Source organism: Bombus pascuorum, chromosome 14, assembly GCF_905332965.1.
Source record: "Bombus pascuorum chromosome 14, iyBomPasc1.1, whole genome shotgun sequence".
NCBI lineage: Eukaryota > Metazoa > Arthropoda > Insecta > Hymenoptera > Apidae > Bombus > Bombus pascuorum.
Window position 1 is genome coordinate 3,556,666 of NC_083501.1, and position 20,796 is coordinate 3,577,461.

Sequence of the window (20,796 nt, forward strand, 5' to 3'; positions counted from 1 at the left end):
TGAAAATTCGAATCACTTCGAATATGATTCAGTATTACAACTTCGGAAAATCTTGATAATTCTTGAGTTTTTAAAGCTTCAATAAGTCTTGATATCTTATATAAGATATTGAAGATAGGGTATAATATGAAAGAATGTAGATATGAAACCTTAAATACGTAAAGCCTATATTAAGAATCACGTAAGCGATAGATTAAAATTCACAACTAAAAATTTATCAAAACTTTTAAGTTTTAAGTACTGAATCATATTTGCATTCAAATTCGCCCCTGCATACTTATGTATATTCGAAATGATTCAAGCTTCTTTCAGATCGGTACCTACGCAGTTAACTCAATCTTTTCTTATTCTTATATTTCATAAATACAGATTAATTCTTCATAATATGGCAATTATTATTAAACAAGAAATAGAAGAAGCTTAATACTATATACTCCTAATGAAAAATTGTAAGCAGGATATTAATCTACAAATAAATTTTGCAGCCCAAAACAAATACAGTCCTTAGTGCGACTATATCAATGGATATTGTTTCTTACTGCTTTACTTTATAACTGTGATGCATAATTATATTATTCTTAACATAGAAATTTGAAATAAATTTATACAGATATATAACTATACAGAAACAAATGTTTCAGATATTTATATCTCACATTCAATGAAGTAGAACTACTTTAGGAATTTTCTAGAAATACACCTGTCTCGATAACCAGCCACGATAAGGCTCGATGTACGGTCAGCTAGCAAAGCATATCAGTAACGTTAAAATACTTGATTGTGAGAACCACTGTTACTGCCGCAACTTTACTGTATTATCATCGATGGGTGCAACGAGCATACGGTCAGTTCGAGTTCGAGCGCTACAGTATCATGAGAGAAAAGCATCGAGTGAGAGATGTGTTGACTCAAGTGAGCATCATGATCCATTCGAATATGTATTAATTTTCTAATATCGGAAGAAACGACAACAGGAAATATCGCCGTGCGCTAAAGTGAGGAAGAGGGACTAGAAAAGAGAGTGGAGGCGATCTAGTACATAGACATTCAGAGCTATCTCTGCTGCATAGTACAAGCTGTATCGCCAGGGCGCGAGGCCGCGACCCTGAGCCCGATACGCGGAATAGGACGTTTCGATAGCGGAATAGTGCGCGCAACGAATACGTGTCAAACATCGGTCCACGGATAAGCGCAAAGTGGAGCATCGTAGCGTACGCGGTGCTATCTGCTATCATTTGCTCGCGAAAAGGTCGAGAGTTCATGATCATTCAGTGACTCGAAACGATGATTCGACTCGTCGTTTGACGACGATCATTTTTTTTCTTTATTTATCACTGCCTGAACGATCAAAAACTATTAGTAGGCAAAACGACGAATTTTTTCTCCCTGCTCTCTCTCTTCTTAAGTAGATATCTCGTTGACCAGTGTTATAACCTGTTAAGATCGAACGTTTCTACGTTACATCGTTCAGAAAGATTGCTTTGAAAAAGAGAATTTTGTGAATCGGAGAGTGATTATTGTATAGTGATAACACGATCCGAAGATGCCGCTCTTCGGTAAAAAGGATTCGAATAAAAAGATCAAGAAAGATGGGAAAGACGATAAATCGCCGTCTGTCGAGGACAAATACATCCTAAAGGAGTTGCTTGGAACGTATGTACTATACATCGCTACGAACTATGTATTGGAAAGTAATAGAACTGATTGTACAAAAATTTTGTATTCGTGTCTTTCATATTGTCATTAATTTGATATTGCTCGATTAACCACTTAAGAATTACCTAGACTGCGGATTTCAATGCGTTTATGGGAAATTTGATGATACAGAAATGCATAGAATCCACATAAAATACTTAGAATATAGTACAATATCTATAAGGATATAGTATAACATTTATAGTATTTAAAATATTATACTGTAATTATACTCATAATATTTAGTGGTGTTTATGAGAATTTCTATAAATAAGAAAAAGAGGAAAATTTACATATAATCGAAATAGTATTAACGTGGGATATGTTCTTAAAGAGTTAATAAAATGATTGATTCTAGTCGTGAATTTGATGCTAAACATTATTATTACTTATGATGGGAATTTACGTGAAAGATTGTCAAAGTCACTTTCTTTAACCCTGTTATGATCTTTAAATTTTTATGTCTTAATTTCGTTCTTGTTTAAACAAACAAAAAAACATCATATATTTTAAGAAAATTTTCATCGTATAATGTTTATAGGAATGAAAAGTAAAAAATATTAATTTTTAAAGTTAACAAGTTATGTGATGATTTATGAAAAAATTAATATTATCGATGTATGTATATAAAATATTTCTAAGCGGCTTATTTTTAATGTCTTATCTTTCACAAAAGATACTTTCGTTTTGTAGGATTTAAAGATTATTGCCACTTATTGGCACAAATTTAACTATTCACACGTAGATATTTTAGTTTTACATTTAGTTTATCTGTTTATTAAAATGTTCAAATTAGAATTTGTTTTACGTATGATAAAGTGGCGCTTTCGAATTTTTTAGTTGACGGTTATGTTTGCTATTTATTCAATTAAATACAAATGAAAATTATGTCAAATAAACTATGGAACTTATAGAAAGAATATAAATTGTTATTAAATAAAATAGATACTATACATTTATTTATATTTGCAAAAAGATTTTGTTTTTTATATTTGTAAACAAAATTTGATTTAACTATATTAAGTTCCATTAGTAATGTTGCAAGATATTTTGTAACAGATTGGGAAAGAGAAAGTACTTCCCATTAGCAATAAATGTTGCATAACTATCATAATTTTTTGACATACTTGGTAGTTATATTGCTATTCAAATTACCTCAAGTACTTTTTCGTTTAGAACAATGATCAATATGTAGTACTATAGCATATAATTAAAAATTCTATTGTCAATTAGAACACTTGTATTAAATATGTCAATGTTAATTGCATGCAGTCTATTATTATATCAGCATTCTGGGTATCAAATGTTCTGACACAATAATTAGTAACTGAATATAAGTGCATAAGTCATGTTACATTCATGCACTTTTTTAATGCATTGTACTGTAATATGTCAATTTTTATGATTGCTATTATTATATTTATTTATTTTATATTTACTTGTATAGGGGTGCTTTCTCTGAAGTACGTTTGGCAGAAAGTAAAGAGAAGCCTGGTCAAATGTTTGCTGTGAAAATCATTGATAAAAAAGCATTGAAAGGAAAAGAAGATTCTTTAGAAAATGAAATTAGAGTGTTGCGAAGGTAATATTTAGCTTCTGTAAATAAATTTATATGAATTTCTCTTAAGTGTTTAATTATTGCAACTTATATTGTATTTTTCCAGGTTAACACATCCAAATATTGTTCAATTACTGGAAACATTTGAGGATAAACACAAAGTTTATTTAGTTATGGAATTGTGAGTGTTTTCATTTGTTTATAAATTAGTATACATATCATAAGCTTATATTTGATTTCTGTTTATCTTTTTATATTAGGGTTACTGGTGGAGAACTATTTGATAGAATTGTTGAAAAAGGTTCCTATACAGAGAAAGATGCATCAGGTTTAATAAGACAAGTTTTAGAAGCTGTTGATTATATGCATGATCAAGGTGTTGTGCATAGGGATCTTAAACCTGAAAACCTTTTATATTATAATCCAGATGAAGATAGCAAGATCATGATTAGTGACTTTGGACTATCAAAAATGGAAGACTCTGGTATTATGGCAACCGCATGCGGTACTCCAGGATATGTTGGTATGACTCATTGTCATTTAGTTGGATATATGTATATATGATTTATTTTTTTACAATATTTTGACATCTTTTTTTTTTATTTACAGCTCCAGAAGTCTTAGCACAAAAACCGTATGGAAAAGCTGTAGATGTGTGGAGTATAGGAGTCATTTCTTACATCTTATTATGTGGTTATCCTCCATTTTATGATGAAAACGATGCGAACCTGTTTGCACAAATTTTAAAAGGTAATAAAGCTATTTTGGGATACAAATTTTTTTTAGTATTTGGGAGGACTATACTATCACTTCAATTTAGGTACTACTTTTAGGATTCACAAACACATGCAACTGCACATTAAATTGAAATTTTAATTTTTAAGGTATTATTCTAGTTTTTGTATGCTGCTATATACATGCTAGTGTAGTAAGTAAATGATCTTTTGTGTGTGTCCGCGTTTTTTATGAAAGTTATTAGTTGTTAATGTCCAAAACTTAACATTAAAAATTCTATTACAATATCCGTATTGTCTGAGTAAAAGAGACGATTAAATGGGATTTTTTTATAGTGAAGTACAAGAAACAAATTTATGTCATAAAGTGTGAGAACCTAACAGTACTTCTTCCAAATAAAATAATTGATTTAAAAATTAAATAAATCATAATAAAATCGTCTACTCTATAGCAAGAAGCTAACCAGACTGTTATAGGTGAATTTGAATTTGATTCGCCGTACTGGGACGATATCAGTGAGTCTGCAAAGGATTTCATTCACAAATTGATGTGCGTCAATGTCGAGGAACGCTTTAGTTGCAAACAAGCCCTTGCACATCCTTGGTAAGATCATTATTGCACTTAGATATTGTATATGATTTATGTTATTTGAAATTATTATATTTTTGTATAAATTTATATTCAGTAATGAAGTCATAATAAAAACTCCGCAATTCGCGTAATTTTTGAAGAGTCGTGTTTTAAGATTCAAGCAATAAAAATATTACAGGAACTGAATTGTTCTTAATAATAAGATAAATATGGATTAAGTAAGTAGAAGGATTACATTAATTTCGTTATACATTAATTAATCTTACAAGATTAATTATTGAAGTATGTGTATAAATTCCCCAATGTGTGTAATAGTTGATAACTCATTTTAAATTAAAATATGAAATGTATATGTACCCACATATCAAAATTTTCAGTAATTCTCATAAACAAATATCTTAACATATTATTTTAACAAATCAGTCAATATATATTTTGCTTAACATATCATTTTTAACAAATATATTTTATATTAATAAATATATTTGTTTAATCAGTCATGTTTTATATGTAATGCAGTATCGTGCAATTAATTTTTTTCAGGATATCCGGCAACGCTGCTAGCAATAAAAATATCCATGGTACTGTATCAGAACAACTTAAAAAGAATTTCGCCAAATCAAGGTGGAAGGTTAGTATAATTAGATGATTATTATGTTGCTGATTGTATGTGTTTGCTCGCCAGGCTCCGTAGGAATGTCTTCCTCTTCTCTCATGGTTGCAGCAAGCCTACCACGCAGCCACGGTCATACGTCAAATGCAACGGCTGGCACTCAACAGCGGCCAGCAGCAGCAGGGCCCAGGATCAACAGGCCCCTCCAGCGGCAACCCCACGCCATACCCCGATCAATCGCAATCCAACCCCAGTTACCAACCCAGATCAGTGGAGCCTCCGACCAACCTCAATTGAAGGAAATACGCGAGTCACCATTGCCGGTGTCAAGCTTGGTGGTCTCGAGTCCTATTCCCATTCCGATCACTCCAAATTCACCATTATACTTACGCAACAAACGCTTCAAGCTGTGGGGTAGCACACGCACTGCTCTGTCTACTCTATTTCAAACGAATGTATCGTATCTTAGAAAGCAAAGAAAGTATAAGAAAAGCTGAGTCACGCTAAGTTTCTTCTAATGAAAAATATCGAAGCCATCAGGTGGCCGTTTATTCTCTTACCGAGTTATTATTCAAATACTGGTAAGAGTTTGTATAGATTCCAGCTAATTCGCTTTATTGTGGTCTCCTGTGACATGGTTGCCACCGATCGTATATATTACAAAATTACACACGCTCGCGAGTGCGCGCACATATACACACTTAAATACACGTATAAACAGCCCGCGCGATATAAAGCGATTTTCCGAATGTTTCTCGTTTTATCGTCCCTTTCAGTTTTGTTGGCTTTGTTTCGACAATTTCTAAATAGATCTTCTCACTTTGTTAGTATATATTTCACAGTAGAATTAAATCCCGTAGCCATCAATAGTGACTTTAAATGACGATATGTCAACAGCATTGATTTGATCAAGTGAAGATGTAGTTAATGTATTTAGATAAACTTAATGCTAATTGTGAAATCTTGTAACGCAAGAAAGATCTTGCTCGATCAAATCTGCTAAGTGTATAAAGAAAGAAAAAAAAAAAAAAAAGAAACTATGTGAACAGTACAACGACAAGTTTTTATCTTTTATAAGGTTTGGTGTAATGAATAGTAGTTGTTTAGATGATTTTTTGCTATGTGAACATCTTACTATATTCTGGCTAAATATGTTTTAAATTCCATAAAAACCGATACGCAGCTTTTTACCCGGTACTTATTCGAATGAATGATATGGTTGAATATATCTTTTGAAACAGCGTCTTTTAAAGAAACACGAAACAAAAGACAAATTAAGTAAGTTTTCTGTAAGACAGGTCACTCCGAATGAGGAGAAGAAAAAGAATTCTTGCCATATGGAATCGTGTTGTGAGACTGTATGAGATCTGATTTTTATCAATATTTGTTTTTATATTTCCCTCAATGATTACTATACATGTTTTATTTTATGACATAAATGCAAACATTTATATACGAGTCATGTACAGTACACTGTATTGCAAGATATGTACATTGTGTACACAGATACTTGTTCTGTTACATAGTGATATTAGTACACTTTAAGAACTCCAAAACAGAGATCTACTAATTAGATTTAATATGTATATACATACGTGTATATTGCTCTACTGATATTTTTATCGATATGTTGCACTGAAATTTAATGGAAAATGTACATAATTCATACACGATTCCCCAATTGTCTCTTTGCAAGATGCAAATATAAAAAGCATATTATATAATGTCGAATTTTTCACTTTTTTATAATATTTTTTAAAGACAATTATATTTTTATACGCTTTGCAATTTCTTCTGATCTAATTATTTTTATTGTATTTCTATTCTATTAAAAAAGCATTAATCGTTATTGTTCTTCAAATAACGCATAGAATAAAATTGGCTCATCTTCGGAGAAAATAGAAAGCACAAATCTAATTAGATAAGAACTAACGATTTATATATTTTGCTGTGTTATAAAAGAATGTACATATTATTTTTATATGTTACGTTCCTTGATGTAAATGTGTAAGTACTTTCAATGTACTATTAATAGTTCAATACAAATATTTTTGTATTTAATATTTTGTTGTAGATGACAGCGATTATATATCATTGCATAAGTTCCAAAAAAAAAAGAATTGAAATATAATCTAGCTATTTATATTTGTATCTTTTTATAATGTGAAGGATCAGTGAATCATATACAGTACTCAGTATTTGAATTACAACAGGTACTTCAACGAAATGTTCGGAAATACTTTTAGTATTTGGTGGTATTTCTTTATTTTTTTACAAATAATTGCAGATAAGTGCAATACCGTATATACCGTGATCTTGTGATAATGATGTTACTGTGGTCTCTTACTCAATGGTATATCAATATAAAAATATTGATACTAATAAATATTGAGAATTTTCATTGAAGTAGGATATAGAATTCCTTTCAATTGAAAATGTATCAAATATTAATTTTTCACGATGATGATCAAATTCCACGTTTTATTATATAGATGAGAAAAATACATTATGTATCAATATGCGGAAAATTGTATCAACAAAATTCAATGTTTTTTCAGTGTCCTTTTGAAATAAATCTAAATTGTACTCAATGAAATCTAGAAGGATCATATATGCTACATACATACTATGATAGAGAAAATTATTGCTGTTTATCGAGCGGGCACTCCTTTTGTCATAAATTGCTATCTCTTTATCTTTAAACAATAAATATAATAATCACTCTGAACTCTCATATTAGACATCCGTCCGTGTACCGGGCACTATTCGTGTAATTCATAACTATATAAAAAAGGGATTCGTGTTAACGCTACATAATAATTTTGAAATCGATAATAATTATATTAATTATAAGATAGACATTGTTCTAATAAAATTAAACAAACTACATATAAATTGATTTAGAACACGACGTATATGATGGAAGTTAAGATACATACAATGATCATCATTTTGTTTCTTGTCGAAACATTGTAGTATCAAAAATTTCAATTGATAAACAGGTCTTTCATTGCGCAAAAAGTAACGCACCATTCTAAAGTGCCTTGGATGACACGATGATGGAATGTCAGATAGATAAGTTCAAAAATATGTTATTCGATGATTAGAATCAGATATCATTTATCTTTTATTTAGAAAATGGATTTCTATTTCTATATCCTAATCTACATATTTATTTGCATTATAATATCTAACAAAAAGTATTTGAATTCAGATATTTAATAGAATTATGTAATTTTATTGTAATTTTTTAATAACCAGCATCGTGTCATCTAATAAGAAAGGTTCGTTAATAAGCATTTTTTTACGCTAAATATATTGTGCATATGAGCTTGTAACTTAAAAATTCTAGAAGGAAATAAAAGAAAAGGAGCTTAGCTTGTATTTAGAAACGAATTATAAAAAAAGAGAAGAAAACGATAAAACCGTGCCACATGAATAAACATATCGGCAGGAATATTGCAAAATGTGATTATAAAAATAAGCTGATTTTAAATAGCAATGAAAACAACAACTTGTTACTGCAGTTTTATTCGATGAGAAAAAAATAACGTCAGACTGATAAGAGTGTGTATGGAGTGAACGAGGAAGAGAGTGAAAGAAAGAAAGAGAGCGAGAGGGAGGGAGAATGCACTGTTGTCTAAAATATTTTAACTGTTGCCTATAAATTAAGCGTAATTGAGCTCCTATATTTACCGACCGATTACAAGAATAACTTCTTCCTATTGTAACTTTTTCTCATTGCACAAGCCTTGCAATTGTTATGCTTACAATTTGTGCATGTGAGAATGATTATTATCAGACGTTTCATTGTTAATTGTACTTGATACAGAGGATCAGAGTCGTTAGAAAAAAATTTAATGACACAAATTTATCAACTCTACGCAGAAAATTTTAGCAAATCAGAATCTATCAAACCACTTTACAGTGCCAATGTATTCCACACATCCAAAAAGAACTGTTGAAATCGCTAATTTTTTTGAGGCATGTAAAATATCGAATTTTTGTAAATTACATATTATATTCGAATAGCCGATATTTTCGAAAATAAGATCGATTAAATTTTTAATAATATATTGCTTCATGAGACAGACTAATTTTTTTCGTTCAAAAATAGAAAAAACTGGTTTGTAAGTTCGAGAACTATAGAAAGCGGATATCAAGTATTTCGAAATTAATAAGATCTTTTTTAATTTCTTAATTGTGGTGATACAAAACGGATGTTCGATACTATTATTTCATGGAATGTTGATGAATAAATATATATATATATATATATATATATATATATATATTTAGCTGTCTTGGCTTGTTTGAGTATCACATTAATGTAATCATTCTTTTCTATAGTCATCCTGAGTTGTAAGATTGTTAATTAGAAATAAAACAGAAATATCGGAACGCTTATAAACTACAAAATAAGTAAATTAGTCGCACTTTAATTTAATGCACATTTAATGAAAGTTTTCCTTTCAGATATGAAAACGAATGCAAATATAATAAAAATATGGACGATGCAAATGATAACAATAATAATAACCATATAATAACATTTACAGAATTGCGTGTGTTTGTGTTTAAAATTAGGCTATTTTTTTATACAAATTATTTTAAATACATTAACAATGATATGCTTTATTTTATAATTTGTTAACTGATAAATGTGTAGCAGTTTCAGTTTGCATATTATATAGACAAAATAAGAAATTTACATGATTATTACATTTTATATTAATAATTTATCGACATACAGTGGCTGCCTTTATGAAATACAAAGTTGTGGACTGATAATCCATGAATCATATAAAACGATGTTTTTTTTACGGAATATGAAAAAATTAATTAGTTCGAGTACAAGAATAGTCTAATAAATAAATGCATTCAATAACTTGACAAAAGAAGTTTACATTACACCATATAAATTGATCTTTTTACAACTACTTACATCTTACTTAATTTTTATTTATAAGTATAAATCTTTACTATTCCTTAAATTCATGGCAATGTGTTTGTAAAGTTTATTTATTATACAGTAATATACAATTATATAATTAACAAATAATATTAATATTTGTTAACTGTAGTAATAAAAAATAATAAACTTTACATTTATTATAAAATGTAATATAAACTTTTGTGTTAGACTGTAGTTTGCTATGATGTTCCTACTACACATTGATTTCGATATAATATGTTTAAAGTTTGGCTTAAATTCCAAGTAGTTGTTAATACTATGTAATGAAACATACAAATGATATATATATATATATATAGTTATATATATAGTTATATAGTTATATATATATATATATATATATATATATAACTATATAACTGCACTTAGTAAAAAAATTGAAAATTAAATTAATTTTCATAGTTGAAATACGTGAAGAATAATAAATTACACAATGAATGATTCTATAAATTTCCGAAGTAGCAGCCACGAGAGATTAACATTAATATTAACATTCAATATATTACTAGGCATCGTTAATAATACCGTTTAGTTGATGCTTCTTTCTTCCTGGAAATCGCATTTTATTTCTACTTTAATGTAGATTAATATGATTTCTGTTTGATTGGTTATTTCAATCAACTTAGTTATATAACTGAAGTAAGTGTGAAAAAATACTATAAATAGAAAATATACTTGCACATTCCTATATACGTTAAGTTTTTGGTAGTAACATCTGAAAATAAACTGTTGGCCCCTTATGTGTAATTTGTATAACTTTTCTGTAATCAACGCTTATCAATAATTCAACATAAAATGTTTGGAATTTCATATAGTTCATACATTTTGAACTAGATGAACACTTTTAATATTATGTATTATACCAAATGATATTATGAACGAAGCAATCTTATTATTATATTAAATACACATATTTTAGCCTTCGTATGCATTTAACGCTTCCCGTAATTTATCTACAATCTTTTGATAAAACTTAATTTGCTCCGCGAGATGCGTTTTCATTGCTTGAGTTAAATGTATTTCTTGTTCTGTTTGAAAATGCGTTTCTTCGGCGAGAAGAGCTCGTGCTATTACGTCGGTTCGATGAGATAAATCTCGCAATTGTTGTGGCTCCATTTTATGTTCACTTACTAACCTTTCGTAATCTTTACGTTTTTGTACAGCAGTCTAAACAGGTTAAAGAAAGAGAATAAAGCAAATTAATAATACCAAAATTTCTTCATAAAACTATACTTTAAAGAATAAAATCTTTTTTATCGGTTACCTTGTGTATGCTAATTACATCTGGAAAATTACTGATGATTCCTCTATAAATATGAAATTTATCAGACAAAGGTTCCCAATCAAACTTAGGCTGTTCTTCGTATAATTTGCCGATATCGTTATAAGCATCTCCCGTTATTTTTAGCGCGTAGGTCAATCTTCCTCGACTACTATCGTCGCCTTCTAATGCATGACTTAATGCACTAAAGCTTTGACCAATTTTTTGAAATTCTCTCTTATAAAGAAGGCTTTTCTTTGTTTGATCAACAGCCATAGCCATGAAATTTTTAACAACCGGATCCAATCCGCTTATAAATCTACTGAAAGCATCCGTTTGAATTTCCACTTTTATAACATCCAAAGTTGTTTCAGGACATTGCACAGCATTAAAGTAATTTACGCCTAATAATTCATCTTTCTCAGCCTGTCTCTTGCCGGCCTTCCACCTTTTCTCATCTGTACAAGTTATAAAATGTTCCCATACGCGACTACGCGCCAGTACAGGATGTCTACAAACGTAATCAACGAATTCTTGTAATTGTGTGCGTCGATGTTCGATAAATTGTTCTTCATATCTCCCTGATATTTGTTTATCTGGCAATGGTGGAATGGGAATAAAACAATATTTTTCTTCCAAACGTTCATGTAGCCAATCAAAATGTTTGTATCTTCTTGAAACTTGAATATTGTTGAACTATAACAAAGAATCAATGATAATTCTATGATTTATTGTTACAAGGATATAAGGATACAAAAATTAAATACCGTTGGTGTAAGTTGATAAACTATGAAACTTTTAAGACCCTTCAGTTTAGATTCTTTCTTAGGAGATGTAACTACACAGTTGTAGGATTCCCCTCTTGAACTCCACCTAAAACGTCCACCTTCAATTTCCTCAATATATATTTTCTCATTTTCAGGAACATTTGCTACTCTCATCCCTAATAAATAACTATCTTCTCCAGACTTTATTAATGTAGAAAATTTATTATTTTTCTTTGGTATGTTGGGTATAGGCCTTTCAGGTATCACAGAATGAATAGTTTGCATAGAAACTGAATCTCCATAATCAACACTATTGTGCTGTTGCAATTGCATCATATGTTGTTGTTGTTGTTGCTGAGGAACATACGCTTGCGTTTGTCCAACTTCTGAATCGTCATCCCATTCATCATCCCAATAATCCCCTGAACTTTGTTGGGATGAAGTCATTGCATCTAATGCACAAGAAAATTTGAATATAACAATCTTTCAAATTAGTACTTCTGCAACTTTAAAAATTTGTTCATATGTAATGAAACAATTTAAGTATACTTGGAGCAGATGCTGGAGTGTCAACAATTTGAACATATGCCGCTGGAAACAATCCAGACTTTCCACTCTGATTAAAACCTTCACACCATCCATCACCCACATTATCTCTCATAACAGTCAACATTTCTCCTGCTGTGATAGACAACTCTGCTGTTCCTGGCTCTCCAGTGAAGTCATATAATGCTCTTACCTGGAAAAATAAACATTTAACGTTAATACAATAAAAATACATTCGAAAGTGAAGAAAGTTATCTTGAAAAGTTCGCATAAAAGAATGAGTCATAATGCATAAAACTGATCTAACACTAAACAGTGATATATCAATCGCTTTTGTATTCTTAACAGGTTTTACACACCTGGTGGCCCTCCATTGTAAGTACATGTACTAATAGTAATTTCGAATTGCAACAACTGGTGCGGCAACTTTTCGTCTCCTTATTTCAAATTGTTTGATTGCACCCGGTCACATACCTACACCGATCTGCTTACCCGTATGACTGACATTTACGTATTTGTGCCTTAATGTGTGTGCGATTCTGTGCCACATAAATGGAAAATTTAAACGACTGTACACCACTACTGTCCACGAAACATAATACGCTTTCATGACTTCGGAAAATGGTGTATTTCTTATATGTGAATCACATCCATATCGAAAATCGGAAGGAAATTCTAAATGATAGGAATAGACAGGCCGATGGAATGTAATTCGATGAATAGAAAAAAAAACAGAAAAAATTATTTTGTGATTAGAGGTTAGAAACCGTGAAACACGGGGCGTATAAAATTACGAGCCGCTACTGATTTCGGATCCGCCTCTATGAAGTAACAAGTAACTCTTATATCGCTTATTAAACTTTTGTCTGGGTGTGTACACTTGAACGAACCGTTTATACAGTTGCGAATGAAGAATTAAAAAGAGAAATTGCGCATCTTATGTAACATACAAAGAAAATAAAATTCTTTTACATCAACGTAGATTTTAATTATCAATTTCTTATGAGTTTTTTTATATATTAAATATTTAATAAATGGCCAATGAAAATAATGTTTAAAATGATCATTATATGAATAAAAATATGAATTCTTCCAATTTTTTCCTCTTTTGCTTCCCTTTTTTCGAAAATAATAAGTTTTTAAATACATATGATTAATAAAAAGACAGAACAACAAAGATTAAATATAAATGCATACACTTTCTTAGAAAATTTTATTATTTTGAATATTATTTCTTTATGTTTAATGTTGGAAATTTTTGAATTACATTTAGGCTTATCTTAATGGGAAGATTTCGATTCCTTGGCATTCTGTAGACTTTGAGTAATGTATAATTTTGCTAAACTTTGAGCACAAAACTGAGAAATGTGTTCACTATATGTATTAATCTGTCCAGCAACGATCATTGGATTCAGTCTAGGAGGAACAGGTAAAGGTCTCATTAATTTGTTGATATCATCATCTGGCAATGGAGGCTCATCTTTAGCAGCTCTAGCAGCATTCTCTTGAGCTCTTTTAGCCAAAAGTCTGTTCTTTTCTTGCTGTTGACGAACAACTAGCTGCTGATATCTATTGAACTTCATAGCTTCTTGATTTAATTCATCCACACGATCCATCAAACAACGTAACTGGTTTTCCAAGACTGTGGCTGTTCCGAGATCTAAATACTTAGTACCTTCTTCCTCGGGAATCATTTCCTCTAGTTCAGACATCATTATATTGGTCAAGTTACTGTTCTTTATCACAACTGGGATCTCAATGAATAAATTTTCATAACCAATCTTCAAAGTACGTAATGCTTCTGGTGTAAATTCACCTTCCTTGTACATTTGTATAGCTTGGGGAGTAAGCCTGTATGCTTTTAAAGTTAAAAAACCTCTTGCTGACTTGGCTGTATCATATATAAGCACCACCGATTCTTCAATGGATGTTTGATAATGATATTGTGATTCTAATAGAGATACGTTTAAGAAATTGCCAACGTCCGCACTCTGATACCATCCAACATGGAAATGATCAACATTTACCCTGAAAAAAAGGAGATTTTTGCTTATTTATACTGTTATACACTAATAAACTTGTTAGTATTAAATATTATTTACCATCGAAGACGACGCATCATAGCAAGCTGATATTCTTCTTCATCCATGATCTCATCGTTTTTGGGAAAAGGGAAACAATTGGTAATCTCAAGACGATTTTGAACAACTAAACCAAGCAGAGCACCTTGAGCTACATCCATGTTACTCATCGATTCTTCGTGACAATGCTTTACCATTTTCATGACTACTAACCCGTCGCATTGCACATAATCTATTCGTGGCTCTACTTCGGGAATTCTTCTAGTTTGAGTTCTTGAATTCATTTCTAATTGAAAATTAATACTAACGTAATCTTTTAAACAATATGCTTTCAGACACTTTCCTATCAATTAAGGTTAAGTTAAAATGTACCTCTTATGCAGAAGCAGAGCATAAGAGAACAAACATAACATAGATACGGAACCATACTTATTCTATGTATCATGGTCCTCTAACAAGTCGAGTTACTAGAGACAGAGAGAAAATGTAAAGCTAAACAAATCAAATAGCAATCATGATCATAATATGCATTAAAAATCTTGATGAACTATTGGAATGTAGATTATACATACTGATACATATTTATTTCATGACACATTTGCAGCGCGTAAATGTGAAATGATCTGCACCCTCATGACCAGTTTATAGAGTATACAATTCGTTGAAATATCAGATATTTATTACAAAAATAAATAACATGGATGGAAAAATGAAAAGATGGATTGAGTTAATTCAAACGGGAGAATTAAACGGTATAATAGAAGATATTCAGGTTCGTAATTTTTGTAATGATAATAAATTATATATAGTATATACAATAATAATAAATAATAATAAAATAAAATAATAATTGTACCTTTTGTGTCTATTTTCGTATTAAATTTAATATTTATATTTTTAGGCAATCATACCCAAACAAAATGAAGACATTAACAGGTATATTTTTAAACTGTTATTGTATCTTTCGCACACTGCAGATAAATGCAACAGAGAAAATTATGCCATGGGAAAAGAGATCTATAAATTAACTTGCGCTCTGTGTTCAGTTTTAACCAATATATTAAATAATAATAAATTTGTTTGTAGTTTATTTCATATCATTCGTTGCTTGTTAGCAATGTATATGTTTGATGAAGCATACAATGTATGTGTTTATTTAAAAGCAGAGAAGTTATGTTCTAATTGTTCTAACGACAATGTGAGTGATATGTTAGTAAAAATAGCTTATTTGTGGCATAATGCAGTTAATAATAAATTTCTTATTCTACAAAAGGATCCATCAGGTTCCAAAGATAATTTACAATTAAAAGATATTATAAAATATGAATTAGAAATGATACAGATTGCATATCAAAATTCCACAAAGCAATTACTTTCAAAGATTAGTTCATATTTGGATAAAATTATAATCATGAATTCAGAAACAAATAAATGTTTATCTGATTTCTCTACATTTACCACTGATTACTTAATCCAGACTAAATTACTATTTAACACTGAAGAGAAGCATGTCATATGTCGTCATATGCTTCATATAACAAGTAGAATTATATGTGAAAATATTAATGAAAAGTGCCTTGAGACACCAACCAAAACTTTAAATACTATGAGCAATTATTTTAAGAAGATTTTAGTTGAGGATGAAGAATGTTACCAATGTTTTCTATTGTTTGAGTCTATATGCCTTATACTTTTAAAGCCAGTTGAATATTTAATAGAAAATGACAGTAAAGCAATTCAAAAGTTGGCCAATAATTATAAAAGACTTACAAAAAGCTATGGATATACAGGATCTATTAAATGGGCTACATTCAATATTATCCATATTTTAGAACCATTGTTTATATATTGGGAAACATGTATAAAAAGTGAGAAGAAAGTGTATATAAAAAATGACTTATTGTTGGAAATAATGAATCTAATTGAATCTATGAGTATATGTTTTATCAAACAGACATCAGACAAATGTAAATCTTGCCAAAGTGAAAATTGTATGGTCAGAAAAGATATGTATAATGCAATAGCTATAAAGACCAGATGTATCAATTTAATTAGCAAATTTTCTACAAATGATTTATCAAAAGATATTTGTGTAATAGCTAGAAGGTTTTTGGAGCAAAATATAGCATTTATCTACGAAATGAAAGAATGTAAATGCAAATTGTGGACACATTTATGGTCCATTTCTAGCGCCTTGATTTATAACTTAGGCATAATATCTGGTTGCTTTTATGAAGAAAGCATATTTTTATTTTCTTTGTTATTTACTTCTATTATACGGTTTGATGGAATTGAATCGAAATCGCGGCATATCAATCTTCACAAGCCCATTGCTTTCATATTACATAAAATAAGTAGTCTTCATTACAATCATGGCATGTACAGAGAAGCAATGACTGCAACTGCATTAAATGCGTTATTGAACTACAATGATCCAGATTCAAAAGCATTTCGCATGTGGACAAATATAAAACTCAAGTCTGTAACTTCCAAGAAAATTATGGAAATGACCATGCTAGCTTGCTTGAAGAAGGATAAATCAAAGATAGAAGAATTAGGATTAACTGTAGAATTATCGAAATACGATCTTGTAGAATTATGTTTAAAGGAGGTAAAAGGTTTACAAGAAGCAAAAGTTAATCTATCTGTCGCAATTCAGAAAGTTCTTAGTGAATTGGAAACTTTAAAAGTAAACCCAATACAATACGCTTACACGGTCCAAATGTTAGTATGTCATTCATTAAATTTCGATTACAACGAAAATATTTTAGAATGTATTAAGCAAGCTATCTCAAACTTGAAAGAAATTCAGGTGGATTACTCCATTTTGTGTTTACAAGCCAATTTAGAATTTTACATCTTTGTAACACAATTGCATGCTGTGAGTAAAAGGACTCAAATTGAAATCGAAAATACGAAATTCACATTGTATGCTCCAAAAATAAACGAAATTGGAGAAAATGAATCTCGTAATGTAATACCAGCTTATAGCTTGATAAATATCAAGGAAGACTCTAGACTTATGACATACTTACAGGTGCCATTAAAAAAGTGGGAGAGATGTTTAAAACAAAATCTCGTAAGTTTGATTATCGTCACATCTTCCATTATATTTTTACTTCAAATTAATTCCTAAATATTTATGTATATATATATTAACAGAAGGAAATTGCAAAGGGATACGAACCATTGATAACTTTACGTACATTAGTCATAGCAGGTGAATATGCTCATTTATATAGGTACGAAGAATGTGAAATTAATATATGGAAACTTGCATATGCATTAGCATGTGAATTGCAAGATAATTCTACAATTATTTATGGTACATAAATATTAAATTTTCTTTTTTTAAAACATATAGAAATTATAATATTAATTAGAACATTATTAACTTCTTAGTTGTTGGACGTTGCATATCTTTGAGGTATATTAATTATGAATGGATTAATACTGCTAAAGAGCTTGTCATCAAATTGGAAGATAATAATGATGAAGATATAATTTACGCGATCGCTATTTTTTGGATAAGCTTATCAGATTTTTACTTTGAATGTAACATGGTAAGTTTATTATCTATGAATTATTAAAAACATTATAACTATTTCATATATTTTATTCTTAGCATGATGAAGCTAGAAAATTACTTGATGAGTCCAGAAAACTACCAGGGATTTCTTTCTTTAAAAATATAGCTGTATACTTATACAGCCTAGATAGAATTTTATACAATTGCTATTTATACAAAGAAAATATCAAACACGAAGAGTACACTCGATATATTGTTGAAACTTTGTATTCTCTGGTTAACTTAAACGAGGAACTTTCTGAAAGAAAATGTAAAATTTTTGTGTATAAACGCACTTTCTATCTTCGTAACTTGTAATATTATATTCCAATACTTTTTTTAGGGAAACCTCAACATAAGTATCTGTTTGGATTTGACATACTATTCTCTGCCACTATTAATTTGTCCTTACGAATGAACTGTTTATTATCTTTTCAAGAAATTAGCGCTCACTTAGTACGGCGATTAAAAACAGCACAAATGTTGGGGGCAACCATAAGAGTTGCGGAAATTTTAAAATCCCTCTGTTACATCGACTTATCACGTACACAACTAAACGATTGTGAAGTAAAACTTCAAGGATTGGAACATATTTTAAATATTGAAACATTTAAACTATCGATGAACAGTAATCTTACGAAAATGAATACAGGAAGTGTTTTAATAACGCCAACTCGAACTATAGATCCTATTAGAGATCTTCCTGAGAATAGTACCTCACCAGTTCTCCGAAATAAAGTGTTTGATTTACCTGAATTTATGTGTCATAAAGATTGTAATTGTTATGTTTGCCAAAATACATCATATCATTATTTGGTATTTACAAGTACTCATATTAGAGCACAATTATATGCATTACAAAAAAATACCACAGCTTCGTTACAACATTTCCATGGTGCATTTAAAATAAAGGAAAACTTGATGAAAACAAAAAGATACATATTATCATGTAGTAATGAATGTCTTCCTTGGCAAGAACGTTTTTACAGTATAGACTATGTATTATTATTAATAAACTTCTCTTACTTCCTGAGAAATTTTTCGAATACAAAACAAGAGAAAATAATGAGTATCATCTCTTTACTGATTCGAATATGCAACATGTGCAAATTGAAAGGACATCCAATATACATGATTGTTGAAGAATTGATGCTTGATTATCGTTTTCAAAATATATTTAATCCTTCTGATTACTCTAGTAAGTATTTATGTAAGTATAAATACAATGTAAGTTGAAACATAAAACTATATTTAATTTTTTACAGAATTTACAGTTCCTGATGCTTCTGATATCGACATAAGTAAATACGTGCAAAAGTCGAGCATTGAAGGAAGTATTTGTATAACACCAATTATTAATAATACTCGAGTGAAGAAACCTATTACTCTTCGGCGTAATCGAACTCCTCCTCTTTTAAAATTAACCAAAGTTAGTATGAACTTCAGTGACGATGAAGATACTTCTTCACCACCATCCAGATACAAAAGGACAAGATCGCATAGTAGATTAACGAGACGAAAAATTTTCGATGAAGAATACTCTGAAACCGTTAATCAAACGGAACAGGAAACAAATCAATTCAAAAGGAGTTTGTCGTTGCAGGAATTGATTGATACACAGCAACACAATTCGAACGTTTCGATGAAAGATATAATCAAAAAGATCGAGCTATTAGCACCAGAAATATCAGAATATTTAAATGAAACAATAGATAATTTAGACGAGCTTGCAACAAGCAAAAATGTTCAGAAATTAATTAAAACAGTTGAAGACCTTAAAGTGAATGAAATTTTGCAAAAAAATTCTAGAAAAACACGAAATTCAAAGAAAGCAACTTCGAATGACTGTAGTAAGATCAATGAAGTGATCGCACTATTTAAGGATTTTTCTATCAACAAAATAGAAGATAATTTGAATCCAATGAATAAAGAAAGTGCAACATCTGAATTTCATGAAGGATCTATATCTTTTATAAAAAGAGATATTTTATCATATCAAAAACAAAATAGAATTAACGAAGAAAATACAGAAAATTTGGACCAAAATAATTTAGATAATTTGAAAAAAACACTCTCACGCGGAAGTGAAAATACTAGATTAAGAATTACAAGAAGATGTATGGAACACAATGTTCTAAATAAAGAATCACATAATGTAAGAACTAAAAAATCAAAAGAAAAATGATGATATTACAATAACCTCATACAACACTACAAATATTGCATATTAAATATTAAAAAGTCGAATCATAAAGAGACTGGTATTATGTATGTATTTTTTATTAAGTATTAAAGTTAATTTATAATGAAAAAAATACCAGATATAATTAAAAATTTTTTCTTAATCGCATTATATGTATTTTATGTACTGGTGTTATGAAGTAATTAAATATATTTCGTAAAATT

At 29.8% G+C, this 20,796-nt stretch overlaps 4 protein-coding genes across 5 annotated transcripts; 2 read left to right on the forward strand and 2 right to left on the reverse strand.

Moving 5' to 3' along the window:
- Positions 1 to 822: 822 nt before the first annotated feature.
- Positions 823 to 6,229, forward strand: LOC132914212 (calcium/calmodulin-dependent protein kinase type 1). Of its 2 annotated transcripts, none has more exons than XM_060973120.1 (8): positions 823 to 1,653; positions 3,143 to 3,277; positions 3,360 to 3,434; positions 3,514 to 3,776; positions 3,863 to 4,003; positions 4,465 to 4,591; positions 5,123 to 5,160; positions 5,265 to 6,229. In XM_060973120.1, the coding sequence occupies exons 1-8, from the start codon at positions 1,544 to 1,546 to the stop codon at positions 5,687 to 5,689; spliced, it is 1,314 nt and encodes a 437-aa protein (XP_060829103.1). In that variant the 5' UTR covers positions 823 to 1,543; the 3' UTR covers positions 5,690 to 6,229. The 2 variants fall into 2 exon arrangements, with proteins under 2 accessions (XP_060829103.1, XP_060829105.1); XM_060973122.1 differs by having other exon boundaries at positions 825 to 1,653; positions 5,123 to 5,210; positions 5,304 to 5,699.
- A 3,229-nt stretch (positions 6,230 to 9,458) lies between these two features.
- LOC132914208 (sorting nexin lst-4) lies at positions 9,459 to 13,621 on the reverse strand. The gene is made up of 5 exons (XM_060973116.1): positions 13,101 to 13,621; positions 12,745 to 12,934; positions 12,196 to 12,647; positions 11,432 to 12,124; positions 9,459 to 11,334 (listed from the first exon to the last, which is right to left on the reverse strand). Exons 1-5 carry the CDS (start codon positions 13,113 to 13,115, stop codon positions 11,083 to 11,085), a joined length of 1,602 nt encoding a protein of 533 aa, XP_060829099.1. The 5' UTR covers positions 13,116 to 13,621; the 3' UTR covers positions 9,459 to 11,082.
- Positions 13,622 to 13,935: 314 nt separating this feature from the next.
- Positions 13,936 to 15,420, reverse strand: LOC132914215 (eukaryotic translation initiation factor 3 subunit H). The gene is made up of 2 exons (XM_060973127.1): positions 14,844 to 15,420; positions 13,936 to 14,769 (listed from the first exon to the last, which is right to left on the reverse strand). Exons 1-2 carry the CDS (start codon positions 15,104 to 15,106, stop codon positions 14,022 to 14,024), a joined length of 1,011 nt encoding a protein of 336 aa, XP_060829110.1. The 5' UTR covers positions 15,107 to 15,420; the 3' UTR covers positions 13,936 to 14,021.
- A 47-nt stretch (positions 15,421 to 15,467) lies between these two features.
- Positions 15,468 to 20,794, forward strand: LOC132914226 (uncharacterized). The gene is made up of 7 exons (XM_060973141.1): positions 15,468 to 15,594; positions 15,724 to 17,901; positions 17,985 to 18,147; positions 18,225 to 18,385; positions 18,448 to 18,661; positions 18,734 to 19,588; positions 19,656 to 20,794. The coding sequence occupies exons 1-7, from the start codon at positions 15,520 to 15,522 to the stop codon at positions 20,573 to 20,575; spliced, it is 4,566 nt and encodes a 1,521-aa protein (XP_060829124.1). The 5' UTR covers positions 15,468 to 15,519; the 3' UTR covers positions 20,576 to 20,794.
- The last annotated feature ends 2 nt before the right edge of the window (positions 20,795 to 20,796 follow it).

Excerpts from the sequence above, each read along its gene's own strand:
- LOC132914226 (XM_060973141.1), top strand. The coding sequence starts at position 15,520 with ATGGATGGAAAAATGAAAAGATGGATTGAGTTAATTCAAACGGGAGAA. Across the intron at positions 17,902-17,984 it reads GATGTTTAAAACAAAATCTC|AAGGAAATTGCAAAGGGATA; the intron begins GTAAGTTTGATT and ends ATATATTAACAG. Across the intron at positions 18,386-18,447 it reads TTTACTTTGAATGTAACATG|CATGATGAAGCTAGAAAATT; the intron begins GTAAGTTTATTA and ends TTTTATTCTTAG.
- LOC132914212 (XM_060973120.1), top strand. The coding sequence starts at position 1,544 with ATGCCGCTCTTCGGTAAAAAGGATTCGAATAAAAAGATCAAGAAAGAT. Across the intron at positions 4,004-4,464 it reads GTTTGCACAAATTTTAAAAG|GTGAATTTGAATTTGATTCG; the intron begins GTAATAAAGCTA and ends AGACTGTTATAG. Across the intron at positions 5,161-5,264 it reads TAGCAATAAAAATATCCATG|GCTCCGTAGGAATGTCTTCC; the intron begins GTACTGTATCAG and ends TTTGCTCGCCAG.
- LOC132914208 (XM_060973116.1), bottom strand. Across the intron at positions 12,648-12,744 it reads CACTCCAGCATCTGCTCCAA|ATGCAATGACTTCATCCCAA; the intron begins GTATACTTAAAT and ends CTTGTGCATTAG. Across the intron at positions 11,335-11,431 it reads ATGTAATTAGCATACACAAG|ACTGCTGTACAAAAACGTAA; the intron begins GTAACCGATAAA and ends TAACCTGTTTAG.
- LOC132914215 (XM_060973127.1), bottom strand. The coding sequence starts at position 15,106 with ATGAATTCAAGAACTCAAACTAGAAGAATTCCCGAAGTAGAGCCACGA. Across the intron at positions 14,770-14,843 it reads ATGATGCGTCGTCTTCGATG|GGTAAATGTTGATCATTTCC; the intron begins GTAAATAATATT and ends CCTTTTTTTCAG.